This window comes from Phasianus colchicus, chromosome 28, assembly GCF_987193195.1.
Source record: "Phasianus colchicus chromosome 28, bPhaCol1.hap1.1, whole genome shotgun sequence".
Taxonomy (NCBI): Eukaryota; Metazoa; Chordata; class Aves; order Galliformes; family Phasianidae; genus Phasianus; species Phasianus colchicus.
In genome coordinates, this window is record NC_143463.1 from 3,162,099 (window position 1) to 3,182,142 (window position 20,044).

General features: G+C 56.3%; 2 protein-coding genes across 3 annotated transcripts; one reads left to right on the plus strand and one right to left on the minus strand.

Moving 5' to 3' along the window:
* Positions 1–162: 162 nt before the first annotated feature.
* CREB3L3 (cAMP responsive element binding protein 3 like 3) lies at positions 163–4,715 on the minus strand. 2 transcript variants are annotated; one of them, XM_090125910.1, is made up of 10 exons: positions 4,364–4,715; positions 3,157–3,284; positions 2,799–3,054; positions 2,455–2,570; positions 1,943–2,071; positions 1,755–1,861; positions 1,594–1,662; positions 1,399–1,483; positions 958–1,054; positions 163–880 (listed from the first exon to the last, which is right to left on the minus strand). In XM_090125910.1, the coding sequence occupies exons 1-10, from the start codon at positions 4,506–4,508 to the stop codon at positions 534–536; spliced, it is 1,479 nt and encodes a 492-aa protein (XP_089982036.1). In that variant the 5' UTR covers positions 4,509–4,715; the 3' UTR covers positions 163–533. The 2 variants fall into 2 exon arrangements, with proteins under 2 accessions (XP_089982036.1, XP_089982035.1); XM_090125909.1 differs by having other exon boundaries at positions 164–880; positions 1,943–2,074; positions 4,364–4,711.
* Positions 4,716–5,548: 833 nt separating this feature from the next.
* On the plus strand, positions 5,549–18,130 carry MAP2K2 (mitogen-activated protein kinase kinase 2). Its single transcript, XM_031604243.2, has 11 exons — positions 5,549–5,692; positions 6,522–6,732; positions 8,000–8,146; positions 8,796–8,873; positions 9,327–9,378; positions 9,473–9,597; positions 10,946–11,159; positions 15,840–15,904; positions 16,125–16,186; positions 16,786–16,831; positions 17,746–18,130. The coding sequence occupies exons 1-11, from the start codon at positions 5,607–5,609 to the stop codon at positions 17,854–17,856; spliced, it is 1,197 nt and encodes a 398-aa protein (XP_031460103.1). The 5' UTR covers positions 5,549–5,606; the 3' UTR covers positions 17,857–18,130.
* Positions 18,131–20,044: the final 1,914 nt, after the last annotated feature.

Here is a 20,044-nt window from a genome sequence, read left to right on the forward strand (position 1 = left end):
CTCCTTGGGCAGCCCTGAGCAGGATCTGATCAAGTGCCCCAGCTCTGCTGTCACATTGTGAGCCAGGGAACTCTTGAACCCAACAACCAAGATGTCTTTGAAACCCTATGGATTACCACGTATTAAACTAAGGCAGGTGATTCTTTTTTTTTTCTTTTTTTCCAAAATACTTTTTATTTAGAGATGAAAATGAAGTTTGTGTGCTTGCTTAAAAAAAAAAGAGAGAACAAAATCATGAGGCTGCAATGTCAACATCCAGCCAGACCAGGCCTCCTCTGGTACCCCCATTCCCTTCTTGACCAAACCCATGTCCCTTCCCCAGTTCCTGCTGTATCCAGCAGGCAGGGGTAGCCCCTTCCTTTCCTCCTGGTAAGGCCAATAGGAACTAGTCTCCTCTTCCCAGTTCGCAGATAGAAGCAAAACCAAGTTGGTCTCTAGCATCCGTCCATGCCTGGAGAGGGACCCCAAGGGTCTGTCCTATAGGTGTTGGGGTGCTGAACCCTACTGTGTCCCCTGCAGTCCCTGGGTGCTGCTTAAAGCTCCTCAGCTGGCTCCAGCACTGTGGGCCTGCTGTGGTCAGCTTCTGTCCAAGCAAGCGACGTCAGGCTTTGGTGCAGTGCAGTGCTGTCCCCCAATGCAGTGCCAGATTGGTCTCCATCGCTCTGGCTCAGCCCCTCTGAGGCAATTGGTGGTGTGTTGTTTTGGGTAGGAGCTTTATCGAGGTGTGGAGTGAAGGAGCTGCTACCAAAGGCTTTGTGCAGTGTCTCAGTTTCACCCTGGTGCTTTGACCACAGTGGCTCTGGGGGCTTCTCATCCCCAGCTCGGGGCTGTGCATAAGCCACACGGGAGGCAGCTATGTTATGCAGGGACCTGGAGAAAACTGAGCACGAAGGAGAGTTAGAGCTGGCAGCAATGCCCTCTGTGCAGCCCTGGCATGGCCCCCCCAGCCCTCCTTACCTCGCACTGGTCCGAAGTCACCACCTGTCTCAGCCTTGCTAGGGGCAAAAGGGCTGATGGAGGGGAAGACAATGAGTGCGAAGGAGAGCAGCAGGACCTGGGGACATAGGGGTGGTGTTACTGTGTGTGGTTGAGGCTTGAGGAGGACCATGCTCTGCAACATGCAGAGGGTGCTGGTGGCAGAACCAGGGCTGCGTCCCTCCATTTCTCACTGTTCACGTGCCCCTGGTAGGACACCATCCATCCACCCTTCTTAACACACATCCATCCCTTCTTCCATCCATCCAACTCTGGAGCATCTATTCCTCCACGTCAGCACACCCATCCCTCCTTCCACCCTTTCCAGCACACCTCCATTGATTTCTCACTCCCTTGAAGCAAGGAGCCCTGGAGGAGATTTGGGGCAGAGAATGGGGACAAGGAGCAGGTGGCTCCACGCACCGCAATGCAGGTTCCTGTCTGTGCTGCTTTGTTGCTCGACTGCACCACCAGGGCCTGGAGCTTCTTCAGCTGCTCCAGGAGAGACCTGGGGATAGAGTGCATGAGAACCCCAAGGTCTGGGATACACCTCCCAACAAAGTCTCAACCACCCCTTCACCTGCCCCTTTGTCCCTGGTCTGTTCTGGAGACACCTACGAGTTCTGCTTTTCTAGGTGCAGGACTTTCCTCTGCAGCTCCTGGTTTTGAGCCGTGCATGCTGACATCCTGGGGGACAGAGAGAGGGATGTGAGGTTTGAGGGAAGCCAAGCAGTGAGCCTATCACCAGCCAGCCTGAGGCAGGGGCTCAGTGGCCATACCGACTCTCCAACCCGTCAATGTACTCCTTCTTCTTCTTGCGGCTCTCCTGAGCTGACTGCTTGTTTCTGATCTTCCTCCGGATTTTCTTCAGCACTCGCTCCTCATACTGCATAAATAGGGGGGTTAGGGCAGCCAGGACCCCAAGCATAGTGTCCACTTGTTTCATCTCAGGTACCACGAGACTCACCTTGGTGAGGGGCAGCTGCGTGGGCAGGGACACCCCCTCCTTTGCCAGCAGCTTCTTCTCATCCTCTGTCAGCACAAGCTCCTGGAACTGCCCCTGGCCCTGCCTCAGTAGGGAGTTGGGCACCTGTGGCTGCTGAGGGACCGTGGATGGGTGATGATCCTTGGCTGCAGGCTAACCTCATGCCTGCCCCAGAGGACCACAGGTGGGGACAATGGTTCAACGTTGAGGATGTCATCCAGAAAGGGATGGGAACAAGACTGTGTGTAGTTCAGGAAGGGGAATAAGTGGGGGAGAGACAGGGAGGGATGAGGGCAGGAATGGGATCATGGTCCAGGAAGTGGCAGGGATAAAGAGGGAGGGAAGGGACAAAGGTCCAAGGAAAGAGAAAAGGATAAGGATGAGAAAAAACACGGGGATGGGGATGAGACCATGCTTGAGGAATGAGGATGGCATCTAGGATGGAACAGGACTGGGCACAAGGAGGGCTGGGGAGCATGGTAGTGAGGACTCACAGCATCAGAGCTGCCTGAGAGCAGCAGATCCTTGACAGTGAGGGTACAGGATGCAGGTGCAGGGACTGTCGACAGACCCCGACCCTCCTCCAGGAAGAAGCCAGGATTCCACATATCTGGGTGAGAGATGGGTGAGGGCTGTCAGCTGTGTCGTGTCCTTGGCCCCCTAACATCCCCCAGCTTCCCCTCTGTGCCCCACACCTCTCCATTCTTCCTTTATACCCAAACCTCCCATCCCACCCACCTCCCTTAACTTCCCACACCACCCATCAGCTCCCCAATGTCTCCTCATCCTCCCAGTGCTCCCAGCCCTGTCCTCCACCCAGTTTGTCCCCATGGCTCACCCAGGTCAATGGAGACCTCAGGGTGGGGGCCTCCGGTGCCTCCAGGGTGTGTCAGAACCTGGCAGGAGTTGGTAAAGGCATATGGGGCCTCGCTGAGACCTCCATCACAGCACCCAGGGGGGCTGTCAAGTTGATCAGAGGGGGGGTCCTCAGAGACTCCACTGTCGCTGACACCTGGAGACCAGCTGGGCGAGTCTGATATCGAGTCTCCAGAGCCCAGAATGGAGCTAAGGAAATCCTCGCCATCCTGGGCACGCTGTGGAGATATGGATGCCTGTCACCATAGTGCTGGGCTTCTGTAGGATCTGCCTGAGCCACAGGACAGCACTGCATGGTGTTTGTGTAAAGCAGGGCTCACCCCATCCTCGTGCCAGGTGCCTGGGGATGTCGTCCCCAGCTCCACACCACGGAGGATTCCATCCTGGCGATCAAAGAGGAGGTCCAGCAGGTCGATGCTGTCGAGGCTGCCCACAGTGGAGGCCATGGCTGCAAGGAGACGAGGTCAGGCCCCATCCCCATGATTGTCCCTGTGCCTCTCTCCCAAGTTTCATAGCTCTGGGGACACCCTGAAGCACTGGGCAGCTTGGTGAGAGGGAGTGAAGAGCATGGAGATGTGTATGGGACCACGAGGATGTGCATCTACACACGTGTTTACACGTGTGCAAATGTGTGTGTGATCATATAGATGCACTCATAGGTGGGTGGATGTGTGGCCATGCTGACACGTGTGTGCAGGGATATAACTGTGCAATCTACATGTGCACACGTGCACCCACATGTGAGACGTGGGTATGAACACGCACACGTTGCAACCTGTATTGCAGCATGTGAGCACACCTGGCCAAGCCCTACGTGCCTGCATGCAGGAGGGAGAGCACACGTATGGTCTGCACGCACACACAGGGGGTCAGGGACATGGCATTGTCCCCCCCCCTCTGCTCTCTTCCAGCAGCTGTCACTCCTAAATCCTCCATTTTTCCCCCAGCAGCAGGGGCTCCCCATGGGCACCCAGCCATCCCAACCCTACCAGGAGGAGCACCCAGACCTGAGCCTCAGCTCATTTCTCCTATCTGGCCCTGTCTGGCATATGTGACCGCTGGGAAAATCAGGTTAATCATTTAATGTGGCAAATGGAAGGAAAGGAGGCTGCTGCTACTGGCCCCAGTGCTACTCCAATCCCAAAGTCTGGACTCCAAGAAAACCAACCAATTGCTGGCCAACTGACCAGCAAAATCAAGGAAGCGACCAAAAGACAGACCAAGCTGTTGGCCAACTGACAAACTGATCAACCAAAGCACCAACCCACTGACCAACTGACCACTCACCCAACCTCCACCCCAACCCACCCAGCCCACCACCCAACCAATACCCCATTCTAAGGAGCACTGCCTCAAGGCTTTTGCAAGCTGGGTTTGAGCTTGGTTGTCGTTAAGGTGACATTTGAGCAGCCAGCTTGGGAAAAGGGGGAAATTACACCCTATTCTCTACCCGTGGTCCTTTCAGTCACATCAGCAGCCCCATTGCTGACAGCAGGGCTTTATTGAGCACTGGCAGCAAGGACGTACCTGTGTGAGATCCCAGCTCTGGTGGGAAGCCCTCAGATCCGTCCTGGCCTCTGAATTCCTTTGGTATGCAGGACACTGAGCCTGGCCACCTCCTCCTTTGCGATGCCCTGACCCGAGTGGCAAAGTTTAAACTCCAACAGCACATAAATAATGTCCAAGATTGCAAAATCACCTGTGTCCTGATAGGGGCCGGTGATGGCAAAGGGAAGGCCCACGGTGCTCCGTAACTTATTAGCCAAATGTTTTTGTCCTCCTCTGCCGAGCGGGGCAGGAGGGACCTGGGCTGATGGGCGAAGTCCAGGCTCTGCAACTGCCCATGAACTTTCCCCCACTTTGGGGGTAATTTCTTTTTTTTTTTTTTTCTTTTGTTTCAGATGAGCACATCAGCATGAATCATTGAATCACATCCTATAAGTGCTGAGAACGTCTGGGGAAGACGTTGGCTTAAATTCTACCACTTGCTCCTTCTCGTTGATCCCAACTGATGTTCATGATGATCCTCACACCCAGGGCTGGTCCAGATACCACCTCTGTGCCTCAGTTTCCCTGTGGACCAAAAGCATGAAGGCTGGGGCTCGCAGCCTGCAGCATCCCTCACCCTTTGGTGATGATGTTGCATATCTCACATTCCAGCTGGGGGTTACGGCTTTGGATGGGTATGACCAGACCCCAGCAGAACCCACCCAGCTGATCCCATTTGTACAAAGCACAACCCAGCCCTCCCCTTTCCCTCGTGCCCGGTGAGCAAAGCAGCTTGTGACCACGCTGTGCCACGGGGTACAAGGCTGCAACGTCGTGCTTATCTCCTGCACAACGCCCTCTGTCCAGGAGGGAACGGTAAGAGGGAGGGCACCGCCTTCACGCCGTATTTTATGGCCCCGCAGCGGAGACGGGAACTCCTTGCTCCGAGCAAAGACCATCCGCTCCGCCGACCTCCGCCCCGCCACCGCCCTGGCACCACGCGATCCGCCGGGCTGCCAAAGCCTCCCGAACGCTCCGCCGCCTGCGGCACGGCGGACACCAGCAGGGGGCGCTGCAGCCACCGCAAGCCCCGCCTCTTTCAGCTCCCCTCTGAATCTCGAAACCGTCCTCCGCAGCCCGCTCTCGCGAGACTCCGCGAGGTGTCCTCCACGCGGCCGTTTCCCTACGCCCCGCCCCTTTCGGTTCCTCCCCCTTTTTGGCTCCGCCCACTTTCGCTCCATGCCCCGCCCCGCTCGGTCCGCAGGCGCGGCGCGGCCCGGCCATGCCGGCCAAGAGGAAGCCGGTGCTGCCGGCCCTCACCATCACTCCCAGCCCCGCCGAAGGACCCGGACCCGGAGGTTCCGCAGAGTGAGTGAGTGGCGGTGGGGTCTGACCGGTCCTTACCGCTTTGGAAACGTCGGTGCTGGGATTTGGTTGCGTGCCGGGCCTGGGAGCTGGAAACGGGAACCGGAGAGGGACGGGAACGGGGCTTGGAGAGCGAATGGGGGGGTTGGGATGGGCTGTGGCTGGATGGGGTCCGTGTGGGAAGCGGGGGCTGATGAGGGCAGGGCTGTGGGATCGGGGAGGAAGAGATGGGGCCGGGTACAGAGCGGCCTTGTTCACAGCTTGGCTGGGATGAGGTGGGGAAGGGGGCTGGGGGGGGGGGCAGGGCGAGGAGCTGGGGGTGGTCAGTGGGGTGAGGAGGGGCAGAACCCATAGGGATTTGGGGGGGGGAGGAGAAGGAGGGGGTGTTGGGGCTGCTGGGAGCCCTTCCCGATCCCCTGCCCTGGGTGGGGGGTGGGGCAGCAAATGGCAGAGGGTGGCTGGAGTGTCTGTGTGTCTGTCTGTGTGCGTAGCAGGTGTTGGGGAACACAGCATCCCCTTTGTGCTCGGCTGTGGGGTAGCAGGGGGTTGGTGGGCATGTGGAGAGGCATTGTGCTTCCCAGAGGAGGCCGAGCGTGGCTTTCTGTGTTAGGAAAAGTTGTCCCTTAACTTTTACAGGGGGTTGGGCTGAGTATATGTGAGTTGGGGCTGCTGTTATTCTCTCTGCTTCTCCACGGTTCCCACAATAAAACGTTGAGGTTCTTTTCCCCGTGCCTCGCTGTCTAACCCTCATGAGCCACGTTTTGCCCCTGCCAACAAAGGACAGATTTTTCTCTAGACCCTCACAGACTGATGCCCCCATCATCTCCTGCAGGGCTAACCTGGTGGACCTTCAGAAGAAACTCGAGGAGCTGGAGCTGGATGAGCAGCAAAAGAAGCGCTTGGAAGCTTTCCTCACTCAGAAAGCCAAAGTGGGAGAGCTGAAGGATGATGACTTTGAACGGATCTCTGAGCTGGGGGCTGGCAATGGTGGTGTGGTCACCAAAGTGCAACACAAACCCTCAGGGCTCATTATGGCACGGAAGGTAAGGAGGGTAGGAGATGCCTTGCTGGGGTGCAGGGTCCAAGAAGGCTGTGTGCACTGCTTCACCTGCATGCAAAGCACATGTCTGAATTGGTACCAGTGCACAAAGCTGGGCTCCTTAACTTCTGTAAGCTTTCTGGCTGCTCTGCCTGGCTGTGGGTCATCTCCTTAGAAGGGAAGATCTTTAAGAAGGTGACAGGGTTTTGCAACGCCTGGTGTGAGAACATGAGTTTGTTCTTTTACCAGGAAATGGGTTTTCTGAGGGTGATGGCTCAGTGTGGCAGATGGGAAGATGCATGGCTGGCCCTGCACACACCAGAGTTTGGCGTGCACACATCCCTTGCCATCCACTTAATAGTTGCAAGCAGCCTTGTGAAACTGTCTTGACAGCTGTTCCTCTCTGAGATTGGCTTATGGGAAATGTCTTTTATTGTCTTGTAATAGAGAAATAGGAGGTGCTTTGTCTGCCTGTTAGAAAAGGCAGTGCTCAGTGAGAGTAGTACAATTGCTAATATATAGGACAGCTTCCTTGGAAGGCTCTATTCTCACCTGCTGTGGGGATGACTTAATGGGTATCGTGAACTAATAGGTTTTCCAGGTGGCTTTGCTTGGAGTGGAGCTCTGTGAGTCTTCCACTGTGGCATTATTTTGGAAATGTCAGATGTAATTAGATGGTTTTGAGATTGTTGGGAGTGCTGTGTTTAGAAACTGGAGCCAAGGCAAGCTGCAGCATTGGGCAGCACTGCTGTGTTCCTTGCAGAAACCAGGGCCTGGGTGGACACCCAGCTTACACCCAGAGCTTACAGTAACAGCAGCTGCTTTCTATTTGCTAGACTTCATGGCTTTCCTTCCCACAGCAGTGTTAGCTGACTCTATGTGGAGCCCAAGGAATAAAGCATTTACTCCTCCACGTGCATAAGCATGTGAATTTCTTTTTACTTCATGTAGTTTCCTTGGTATGAGAGCACCTGTTCTTACAACAACTACAAAGCTGATGAAAATGCTCACGTTGCCAACTCAGATCTGCTTCTGCCTTGCCTTTCCATTCTGTGTCCTGTGTGATCTCAGTGTGTTACACAGGCTGGCAGTTGCTGCACTTGCTAGCAGGCTGCACAGCACTCCACTTGACCCTTTATCTTTAATTTTGAAAACATTTTCCTTTCTTTCCAATGCTCACGCTTGCTTGTTCACGTGGTTGAACAACACTGTAAGGTTGTTCTTTGATTTCTTTAGGCACTGTACCTTTTTTTAATGATTTCTCTTGTCAGCTGATTCATCTAGAAATCAAACCAGCCATCAGGAATCAGATTATCCGAGAGCTGCAGGTGCTGCACGAGTGTAATTCCCCATATATTGTGGGTTTCTATGGAGCCTTCTACAGTGATGGAGAGATTTCCATCTGCATGGAGCACATGGTGAGTCCACATCCCCCCCCTTCCTCCTTCTCCAAACTGCTGCTCTCAGTACTGTGTTCCCAACTGGATCTTTATGAGAATGACATCCAGGTGAAGTGGGTTAGTGTGCTGGCACTCATTGCTGGCAGTGCAGTTCCTCCTTGCTCTGACTGCTTGGTGTTCAACAAGGCTGCTAAGCTGGGGTTAGCATCTCCATGCTTCTACTTAGGCTTCTAAATGACTTTAGGAAGCAGAAGTTTAGGGGGTGGCCAAACAGAAATATTGTAAACCCACCACTCTACAGAGCTTGCTGTCAAATGCAGTCTGCATCTTTTCTTGTCCCTGTCAGAAGTGTTGTCATTCCTCCACAATGATGCTGGCAGCCTCATCTTTGTGTTTACTGCTGAGGGAAAAGAAGCTTAAAAACTAACAGCAAGGAACAGAGCTGATAGGATTAAAGTAGTTCTCAGTGAGAAGCTTGAGCTCTGATCACCAGAAATCTTTTTCTGCTGTAGGAGTGTGCTTGATATTGAGGTACTGCAGTCTGCTGAGCTGGGATGCTGTGTGCCACTCTTACAGCTCTGGTCCAATATGGGTGCATTTGTCTGTATGGCCAACTGCTCTGCTGCTGTTGGTGTGCTGATAACCTCTGTTACCTTCTTACTTTCAGGATGGTGGCTCTCTGGATCAAGTGTTGAAAGAAGCCAAAAGAATTCCTGAGGAAATACTGGGGAAAGTCAGTATAGCGGTGAGTTGCCATGGGTGAGAAAATGCTTGTACAACCCCAGGAAGCTTTCTTTGTTTTTCCATATGTGCTTTTCCATCCTGAAGTTGGGCAGGAGGTGGTGATATGTGAGATGGGAGCAGGGAAGCAGATTCCCAAGCACTCTCATAGCTCCCACCCCTGGCGTTGCACTATTTGGTGGTCGCCAGATAGGGAGAAACTTCCTTGGGCAATAAACCTAAGACTTGTGATTGTCACAGCAGGGGTTGGTTTTTGCTCTCTGACCGAATCTATACAGTGGCCATTGCTCACTCCCATCCACAGTGATCAGTTGCAAAACTTGAAGTGCTTAGTCACCACCAAGAGGCTTTCCTCACTGAGCTGCAGTGTGGCAGCACTGAAGTTTATGCAATGCGTCTTACTGAAGGCAAAACACTTTGCTTCTGAGTTCTTATCTTGTCTTTGGCTTCCTTCTAGGTTCTGAGAGGTTTGGCCTATCTGAGAGAAAAGCACCAAATCATGCACAGAGGTGAGAGGAGGAACCTAACAATAGCTGCCTGTGCTGGAGGAGCCCTTGTTTTACCCAGAGCCATGTTTACACTCTTCTCTCTCACTGTTGTCAGATGTGAAGCCTTCCAACATCCTGGTTAACTCTCGAGGAGAGATTAAGCTGTGTGATTTTGGGGTCAGTGGTCAGCTCATTGACTCCATGGCAAACTCTTTTGTGGGAACTCGGTCCTACATGTCTGTAAGTTCAACTTTTTAGTGGGTTTTTACAATTTGGGTTCAGCTTGGATGCAGGTAGGGTTAACCACTCGTATAGAATCAGTGTTCTGTCCAAGCTGTTTACAGTTTTCCTCTGCATTTCTGCCCTCTCTGGGACTGTGGTCTCTTTGGATCTGATCATATGTGCTTATTGCTTCTCCATGCTGAAGGTTGGACTTGGGGGGCTTATTGCTTCTCCATGCAATAGGAACAAGTACAAGATGTGCAAAGGAAGATATCCACATCCTATGGATGCTTTCATTCTGTTTCAGCTACTGTTTGTGGGTTCAAAAAACTTCTTTTTGTATGCAAAGCTTGTCCAAGAAACTGTGGAGAGGGGACCTGTGCTGACAGCCTCCCTCCTTCAACCACATGCAGTTGTTGGCAGGGGTGTTAGCCAGTCTAATGCAGGTGGGGTTGGTGGAAACTGCTGGAAAACAGAGCCAAACTGGAGGAAAACTGCAAAAAGAGCAGATTATGCCTCAAAATGAAAGTCATAATCTATGGGCCCTGGGCTGCAGATGTGCCAAACCACAGATTGTGACACACTTTGGCTAATGGTTTCTATCCAGCCTGGTGTAGTGGCAGTGACACAGTGCAGCAAGAGGCATCATGCAGACTCCTCTGCCCAGTGAAACTCTGCCCTGTGTCTATAACAGGCTGCTGTAAGCATGAAATTTCCTTCAGGCTGGCTCTGGTCCTCTGTCTAGATAGCAAAGAAGATGCATGTCTGCTGTCCACACCATGTGGCTGCAGCTGTAAGCAGGCAGTAGCTTTGTAAGCAAAGCTGCTGGTGCTTCTGTACTTAGGTCTGAGCTCCTCTCGTATTTTTGGGAATGGTTATTTAAGTAGAGTTATAGTTAGATGATGTATTTAAGGGTGGTGTTCCCTCTGCACTCAGTTGGGTCTGCACAGCTCACACAAAGCTACCAGTATGGATGGCTTGCATTGGTTTATTTATTTCTTAGCCTTTTCATCACAGTAGGATTTTCTGCTCCTCAGATTGCTCGCAGATATTAATAAACAGAAGAATAAATCATTTTGACAACAAAACTGAGATCTCAGCTCACTGAGGAATACTTTATACTCAGAAGTCCAGAGTATAAGCAACTGCAAAGGCTGCTCAGCTGTATCTGCTGGTTAGATGTGTGCAAGTGCTTTGTGTTTGCTGTGACTTGGGAATTCCCCCACCCCCCAGAAATGCTTTTTCTGCAGATATCAGTGCTTCTGGCAGGCATCAGGAGTGCTGTCTGCTTGAAGGACAACCTGCTCATAGAGAGGATGCTTCAAATTTCTTACCACTGTGTTGTCTGTGTTCTTTTTCCTTCCAGCCTGAGCGATTGCAGGGCACTCATTACTCAGTCCAGTCCGACATTTGGAGCATGGGTCTGTCACTGGTGGAGCTTTCTATTGGAAGGTACCCAATACCTCCACCAGACTCCAAGGAACTGGAAGCAATATTTGGCCGTCCTATGGTAGATGGAGCAGAAGGAGAATCTCACAGCATCTCGCCACGGGCCAGGCCCCCAGGACGCCCCATCAGTGGTGAGGGGCTGCCATGGGCCTTGGAGGGGCTGCCATGGGCCTTGGAGGGGCTGCCATGGGCCTTGGAGGGGCTGCCATGGGCCTTGGAGGGGCTGCCATGGGCCTTGGAGGGGCTGCCATGGGCCTTGGAGGGGCTGCCATGGGCCTTGGAGGGGCTGCCATGGGCCTTGGAGGGGCTGCCATGGGCCTTGGAGGGGCTGCCATGGGCCTTGGAGGGGCTGCCATGGGCCTTGGAGGGGCTGCCATGGGCCTTGGAGGGGCTGCCATGGGCCTTGGAGGGGCTGCCATGGGCCTTGGAGGGGCTGCCATGGGCCTTGGAGGGGCTGCCATGGGCCTTGGAGGGGCTGCCATGGGCCTTGGAGGGGCTGCCATGGGCCTTGGAGGGGCTGCCATGGGCCTTGGAGGGGCTGCCATGGGCCTTGGAGGGGCTGCCATGGGCCTTGGAGGGGCTGCCATGGGCCTTGGAGGGGCTGCCATGGGCCTTGGAGGGGCTGCCATGGGCCTTGGAGGGGCTGCCATGGGCCTTGGAGGGGCTGCCATGGGCCTTGGAGGGGCTGCCATGGGCCTTGGAGGGGCTGCCATGGGCCTTGGAGGGGCTGCCATGGGCCTTGGAGGGGCTGCCATGGGCCTTGGAGGGGCTGCCATGGGCCTTGGAGGGGCTGCCATGGGCCTTGGAGGGGCTGCCATGGGCCTTGGAGGGGCTGCCATGGGCCTTGGAGGGGCTGCCATGGGCCTTGGAGGGGCTGCCATGGGCCTTGGAGGGGCTGCCATGGGCCTTGGAGGGGCTGCCATGGGCCTTGGAGGGGCTGCCATGGGCCTTGGAGGGGCTGCCATGGGCCTTGGAGGGGCTGCCATGGGCCTTGGAGGGGCTGCCATGGGCCTTGGAGGGGCTGCCATGGGCCTTGGAGGGGCTGCCATGGGCCTTGGAGGGGCTGCCATGGGCCTTGGAGGGGCTGCCATGGGCCTTGGAGGGGCTGCCATGGGCCTTGGAGGGGCTGCCATGGGCCTTGGAGGGGCTGCCATGGGCCTTGGAGGGGCTGCCATGGGCCTTGGAGGGGCTGCCATGGGCCTTGGAGGGGCTGCCATGGGCCTTGGAGGGGCTGCCATGGGCCTTGGAGGGGCTGCCATGGGCCTTGGAGGGGCTGCCATGGGCCTTGGAGGGGCTGCCATGGGCCTTGGAGGGGCTGCCATGGGCCTTGGAGGGGCTGCCATGGGCCTTGGAGGGGCTGCCATGGGCCTTGGAGGGGCTGCCATGGGCCTTGGAGGGGCTGCCATGGGCCTTGGAGGGGCTGCCATGGGCCTTGGAGGGGCTGCCATGGGCCTTGGAGGGGCTGCCATGGGCCTTGGAGGGGCTGCCATGGGCCTTGGAGGGGCTGCCATGGGCCTTGGAGGGGCTGCCATGGGCCTTGGAGGGGCTGCCATGGGCCTTGGAGGGGCTGCCATGGGCCTTGGAGGGGCTGCCATGGGCCTTGGAGGGGCTGCCATGGGCCTTGGAGGGGCTGCCATGGGCCTTGGAGGGGCTGCCATGGGCCTTGGAGGGGCTGCCATGGGCCTTGGAGGGGCTGCCATGGGCCTTGGAGGGGCTGCCATGGGCCTTGGAGGGGCTGCCATGGGCCTTGGAGGGGCTGCCATGGGCCTTGGAGGGGCTGCCATGGGCCTTGGAGGGGCTGCCATGGGCCTTGGAGGGGCTGCCATGGGCCTTGGAGGGGCTGCCATGGGCCTTGGAGGGGCTGCCATGGGCCTTGGAGGGGCTGCCATGGGCCTTGGAGGGGCTGCCATGGGCCTTGGAGGGGCTGCCATGGGCCTTGGAGGGGCTGCCATGGGCCTTGGAGGGGCTGCCATGGGCCTTGGAGGGGCTGCCATGGGCCTTGGAGGGGCTGCCATGGGCCTTGGAGGGGCTGCCATGGGCCTTGGAGGGGCTGCCATGGGCCTTGGAGGGGCTGCCATGGGCCTTGGAGGGGCTGCCATGGGCCTTGGAGGGGCTGCCATGGGCCTTGGAGGGGCTGCCATGGGCCTTGGAGGGGCTGCCATGGGCCTTGGAGGGGCTGCCATGGGCCTTGGAGGGGCTGCCATGGGCCTTGGAGGGGCTGCCATGGGCCTTGGAGGGGCTGCCATGGGCCTTGGAGGGGCTGCCATGGGCCTTGGAGGGGCTGCCATGGGCCTTGGAGGGGCTGCCATGGGCCTTGGAGGGGCTGCCATGGGCCTTGGAGGGGCTGCCATGGGCCTTGGAGGGGCTGCCATGGGCCTTGGAGGGGCTGCCATGGGCCTTGGAGGGGCTGCCATGGGCCTTGGAGGGGCTGCCATGGGCCTTGGAGGGGCTGCCATGGGCCTTGGAGGGGCTGCCATGGGCCTTGGAGGGGCTGCCATGGGCCTTGGAGGGGCTGCCATGGGCCTTGGAGGGGCTGCCATGGGCCTTGGAGGGGCTGCCATGGGCCTTGGAGGGGCTGCCATGGGCCTTGGAGGGGCTGCCATGGGCCTTGGAGGGGCTGCCATGGGCCTTGGAGGGGCTGCCATGGGCCTTGGAGGGGCTGCCATGGGCCTTGGAGGGGCTGCCATGGGCCTTGGAGGGGCTGCCATGGGCCTTGGAGGGGCTGCCATGGGCCTTGGAGGGGCTGCCATGGGCCTTGGAGGGGCTGCCATGGGCCTTGGAGGGGCTGCCATGGGCCTTGGAGGGGCTGCCATGGGCCTTGGAGGGGCTGCCATGGGCCTTGGAGGGGCTGCCATGGGCCTTGGAGGGGCTGCCATGGGCCTTGGAGGGGCTGCCATGGGCCTTGGAGGGGCTGCCATGGGCCTTGGAGGGGCTGCCATGGGCCTTGGAGGGGCTGCCATGGGCCTTGGAGGGGCTGCCATGGGCCTTGGAGGGGCTGCCATGGGCCTTGGAGGGGCTGCCATGGGCCTTGGAGGGGCTGCCATGGGCCTTGGAGGGGCTGCCATGGGCCTTGGAGGGGCTGCCATGGGCCTTGGAGGGGCTGCCATGGGCCTTGGAGGGGCTGCCATGGGCCTTGGAGGGGCTGCCATGGGCCTTGGAGGGGCTGCCATGGGCCTTGGAGGGGCTGCCATGGGCCTTGGAGGGGCTGCCATGGGCCTTGGAGGGGCTGCCATGGGCCTTGGAGGGGCTGCCATGGGCCTTGGAGGGGCTGCCATGGGCCTTGGAGGGGCTGCCATGGGCCTTGGAGGGGCTGCCATGGGCCTTGGAGGGGCTGCCATGGGCCTTGGAGGGGCTGCCATGGGCCTTGGAGGGGCTGCCATGGGCCTTGGAGGGGCTGCCATGGGCCTTGGAGGGGCTGCCATGGGCCTTGGAGGGGCTGCCATGGGCCTTGGAGGGGCTGCCATGGGCCTTGGAGGGGCTGCCATGGGCCTTGGAGGGGCTGCCATGGGCCTTGGAGGGGCTGCCATGGGCCTTGGAGGGGCTGCCATGGGCCTTGGAGGGGCTGCCATGGGCCTTGGAGGGGCTGCCATGGGCCTTGGAGGGGCTGCCATGGGCCTTGGAGGGGCTGCCATGGGCCTTGGAGGGGCTGCCATGGGCCTTGGAGGGGCTGCCATGGGCCTTGGAGGGGCTGCCATGGGCCTTGGAGGGGCTGCCATGGGCCTTGGAGGGGCTGCCATGGGCCTTGGAGGGGCTGCCATGGGCCTTGGAGGGGCTGCCATGGGCCTTGGAGGGGCTGCCATGGGCCTTGGAGGGGCTGCCATGGGCCTTGGAGGGGCTGCCATGGGCCTTGGAGGGGCTGCCATGGGCCTTGGAGGGGCTGCCATGGGCCTTGGAGGGGCTGCCATGGGCCTTGGAGGGGCTGCCATGGGCCTTGGAGGGGCTGCCATGGGCCTTGGAGGGGCTGCCATGGGCCTTGGAGGGGCTGCCATGGGCCTTGGAGGGGCTGCCATGGGCCTTGGAGGGGCTGCCATGGGCCTTGGAGGGGCTGCCATGGGCCTTGGAGGGGCTGCCATGGGCCTTGGAGGGGCTGCCATGGGCCTTGGAGGGGCTGCCATGGGCCTTGGAGGGGCTGCCATGGGCCTTGGAGGGGCTGCCATGGGCCTTGGAGGGGCTGCCATGGGCCTTGGAGGGGCTGCCATGGGCCTTGGAGGGGCTGCCATGGGCCTTGGAGGGGCTGCCATGGGCCTTGGAGGGGCTGCCATGGGCCTTGGAGGGGCTGCCATGGGCCTTGGAGGGGCTGCCATGGGCCTTGGAGGGGCTGCCATGGGCCTTGGAGGGGCTGCCATGGGCCTTGGAGGGGCTGCCATGGGCCTTGGAGGGGCTGCCATGGGCCTTGGAGGGGCTGCCATGGGCCTTGGAGGGGCTGCCATGGGCTTTAGATGCAACATGCAGGCATGGGGGCAAGGGGATGGGTTCTATCAGTGTGGCTGGGTTAGCAAAAGCTGTTGTGAATGAGGTTGTGGGGAGGGAGGGTTCTCATCTCACTCTTTCATGCAGACAGAGCTATGTCTGTGCTGTAGGAGAACACAGCTCTGCTGTGGGGGTTTCTAATTCTGAGAGCCTGTGGGGTTCTGGTCTTGTATGGGGAGCTTAGGAGGTGATTTTTGGGTTTTTTTTTTCTTTTAACAGTGGGTTAATTCCCAAGTTGGTGCTTTCTGCTTCTCCCAACAAAAGTCTCAGTGTGGGTTTTCTTTGTGTGAAATGAGTCTGAACAGCTTCTCACCAGTATTTCTTTCATCTTAACCACACAGGCCATGGAATGGACAACCGACCTGCAATGGCCATTTTTGAACTGCTGGACTATATAGTTAATGAGGTGAGTATTGCATTGCTGTAGGCTGGGTTGGTTGTTGTGTCCACTCTGAAAGGTCAAAGTAGGCTCAAAAACCTTTGCTTGACAGGGGCTTATCGATAGCAGCCCCTCAAACTGCTCCAAAGTCCTGTTGGCCACTGATAGAATGGGAAGGAAGCAACTGAAAGCTGTGCTCTAAGGCATTTACCTTTTGACCCATTAACCCTTTTTCCTCTCTCTGCAGCCACCTCCCAAGTTGCCAAATGGAGTTTTCACGCAAGATTTCCAGGAGTTTGTAAATAAATGGTAAGGATTTCTGTTTGTGACTGAACGTGGAGACCTGTATCTGTTCACTGGCAGCTCAGCAGGCTGCCTTCCCACTCAAAATATGCAGCATGAGGGTTGTCTGTTCTCTGTTGGTAATCTCCCTGCTCTGGCTTGGCTGCAGCAAGGTCCTGCACTGTGCTAGGAACTTCTGCCTTGGGAAGGGCTGGAATAAAAGTGGTTTATTTGTAGTTATTCTCTGCAGCTTGCCCCACAACCTTGCAGGCACCCTGCAAACACCACTGACTTCAAGACCTCCTGACCCTGGGAACATGATGGGGATGCTGCTGCTGTCTCCACTAAAATAGAGACTGGATGTTACAAAACCATTAATCTCTGCAGATGGTTACATACTTTGTCCATGCAGTTCAGAAATGGTGGATCTTGCAGCTCTGCCTAGAGTCCAGGGTGCTGGAGCTGCAGACACCACTATCTGAGCATCATCCATACTGCTGGTCTGGAGAAGGCAGACAGGAGGCAACGTGGTTTTAGTGAAGCTGGAGACTTCTCCAGACAGATAAGCAGCTTCTTACAAGAAGTGTCTCACTGCTGCCTTTGCTCTCTTGTTCTTCTCATTTCAGCTTAATTAAGAATCCAGCGGAACGGGCAGATTTGAAGATGCTGATGGTAAATGGGAAGAGCAATCTTCTTCCTACACTGGGTGGCACCAGATCTGCAAGCTGCTGCCTCATCCTATCCCTTCCAGCCACCCTTGCTCTAAAGGCTGGCAACTCAGCCCTCTCAGGCTGAGCCTGAGAACCAAGTCCAGCCTGGGAGACAAGTGACTCACTTACCTTTGTCTCAAAGGCAGTGATGTCATCTAACTCCTGAGAGCCTGCTGTCCCTCCCCAGCAGAGCCCAGGATGGGAACCTGATGTCTCCAGCACCTCTCCATGTCTGCGAAGGTGCCTGGGATAAACCTTTGCCTCTTGAGCAGGGTAGAAGAGCTCAGTTTATCCCTGTGAACCTCACTTTTCTTCCTCAGCCTAGTGCTGGCTGCCCCCCACTCTCCCTTGCAAAAGCAGCATCCCACATCCTTACGTCCCTGTTCCTTGTCCTTGTTTTGTGGTCACCCTGGGGGATTAAGGTTTGCTCTCTGGGAGCAAACTGGTACCAGGCTGAGCTCAAGATCTGTAGCTCTGATCCTACACCAGGCTTGTCCTGCCTCCACCACAGCATTTAGGTTTGCTCTGGGGATGCAGCACACGAGCTTTGCACCTCAGCTCTTCTGCATGTCCTGAGAGTTTCATGGCCAGGCACAAAATGCACTGACTTTAAAACCCAGCCAGAGGGCTGTAAGTAGCAAACATTTAGGAAAACTACTCTCCAGATCCACTGTGTTGGCCTGAAAGCAGCTCAAGCTATGGCCTTGGATCCATTGGCCTTGCTGGAGTCCAACCAACAGTATAAACCTCCCCAAAGCTCTGAGAAAGGGCCAGGGATTGCAGTGTTGTGCTGGAGGTGGAAACCCCCACTGCAGGGAGCAACCTGGCTGCATGCTAACAGTGTGCCTTCCTAACCTTGCTTTGCTTCCCTTGCAGAATCACACCTTCATCAAGCGTTCTGAAGTGGAGGAGGTAGATTTCGCCGGCTGGCTCTGCAAAACATTGAGGTTAAACCAGCCCAGCACACCCACCCGTGCTGCCGTGTGATGGCCGAGCCGCCTGCTGTCAGTACATCTGCCTCTGTCACCATTCCCTGTCCTTCAGTACACAACAGAACTGCCCTTCTTCCTTCTCCCCAACCCTTTCTCACCTCGCATCCCACCGGCAAAGCACCATCACTTGGAAATGTTAATCAGCTGCCTCCCCTTTTCCCTCCATCCCAAGCAAATGTGGGCTTGGTTTCTGTTGTTCTGGGGGTGTCCTGGGCCTCTTGCTCCAGCTTGGAGCTCTTGACAATTGGGAAATGTGCTGCTTATGTTAATTTTTTTTCTTTTTTTTTTTTGGTTTTTTTTTTTTTTTTGGAAACATGTTCACTTGGGTTTAAAAAAAAAAAAGTGTGTGCAGTGGTGTATGTGTGTGTGAGATGGTGGCAAGGGATGGGCATATGGCTGCAGATGGGCATATGGCTGTGGATGGGCATATGGCTGTGGGGAGGGGGCTTTGCTTCTGGGCTCCTCAGCTGGACTAAGAGCATGGAGTGAAGAAATCAGTGCTGCCAGAAGGTGAGAAACCTCAGAGGATGTCCAGCCATGGCAGGTGCTGTGCCACAAAGCTGTGGCATTGCTTAGAGCTGGACTCTCCTTTGGTCCAGCTGGCCTATGGGTAGAGGGAGGCACATGTGGTTTTACTTCTGTTGTTAATCAGGTTGCTTTACAGCCCATTCTGATGAATTGTTTTCATCTGCTGAGTGCAGGCTGAGCTCAAGGATCAGATGGGAAAGGTGTGCAGGGCAGCTGGTGGGCTCTGCTGACCCTCCTGCAGGCAGGCTTGGGTGCACAGAGAGCAGATGCTCCACATCCACCCTATCCATCCCCTTGCATTGCAGAGCAGTCCTATAGCCCCTCTAGCCTCCAGCTGTCCCCCCACCTTCCCAAACCAAGGCCTGGGGGTCTGGCAGTGTGGATTTGGTGGCAGTTGCCCCCATGGAGGGGCTGGGCCAGGTCTGGATCTTGCTGGTTGTGGTGGTGGTGGGGTCCTCTCATGTTGTTCCAAGACTCCATAGTTTTCCAAAGGCTGCTTTGTGCCCTCCACACTCTTTACCCCAAGCCTGGGCTGCTGCATTCCCTTCTGCCTTAGGAAGAATGAGGCTCTTGATGTCAGGGCTGAGCCATCACCATGCATTCACCTCCATCCCCTCAGGGCTGACTATGCCTTACAGCCCCATCTCCTCCTGGGAGGGGGTGAGCCTCTTTGCTTCTGGATTTATTGCTTTGGTTTTCCCTTTGCAGTTTGCTAAGGGACCCATGGATGCTCCCCTGGTGGGGCAGGCCTGGTACTCACTCTTCAGGAAGTGAATTGTCTTCTTAACCCCAATCACAGCCCCTTCCCCATTGCCCAGCTGGGGCAGGAGGCTGGCACTAAAGTGCACCAGGCAGTTGCTGTTGTTTTTTTTTTTGCCCCTTAGGTGCAAAGGGGGGAGATGAACAATTCATGAAGTGTTAGGGTTATTTGTGGCTTGTTTCACTTGGGGTTTTGGAAGGGAAAATCATATTGAGCGTTTTGTTGGGTTGGTTTTTGTTTTGTTTTTTTAAAATATTTTCATCATGGAGAAATAATAATAAATGGCACTTTACATTTACAGGCCTATTCTCTTCTGATTTCTCCTGTTCAGCTTTAACTCCTGTGTGTGTCCAGGCTCTGGCAGCTCCTCATGGAACAGATCCCACAGTTATCCTGACACCAGGCTGTCCTATCCCAGCAGGATGGATGTGAGCTCTAAGGAAGGCACTGTGCCATCAATCCTGCTCTGGGGTTGCTGGATGCTGAGTGCATTCATTATAAAGTGATGCTGAGCTTAGCTGGGAGCCCTGGGCTCATCCAACCTTGGGCTATACTTAAAAATAACGTTTTCTCAGAACAATGCATCCCCTCAACCTCTGCAGAAACCACATCAGGGTGGAGTTTGGGAGAGATTTGGGGGCTTTGAGGGCTGGCTTTAAGGCATCCTAGTGTACTCCCAGCCTATCTCAGCATTCTTTGGGTGCTGTAGAGGCTCCCCATTGCACCCTAGAGGTGCATCCCACTGGCTCTGAGGTACCCTATGTGCTATGCAATGCATTCTATCAAACACTCAGAGCAACTTGCTGTGAATTCCAATGCAGGCACTCTCATGGCCTCGTATTGCTCATTTCCCCCTAGGCAACCGTGGCTGGACACCTCATTCTGTGCTTCTTCT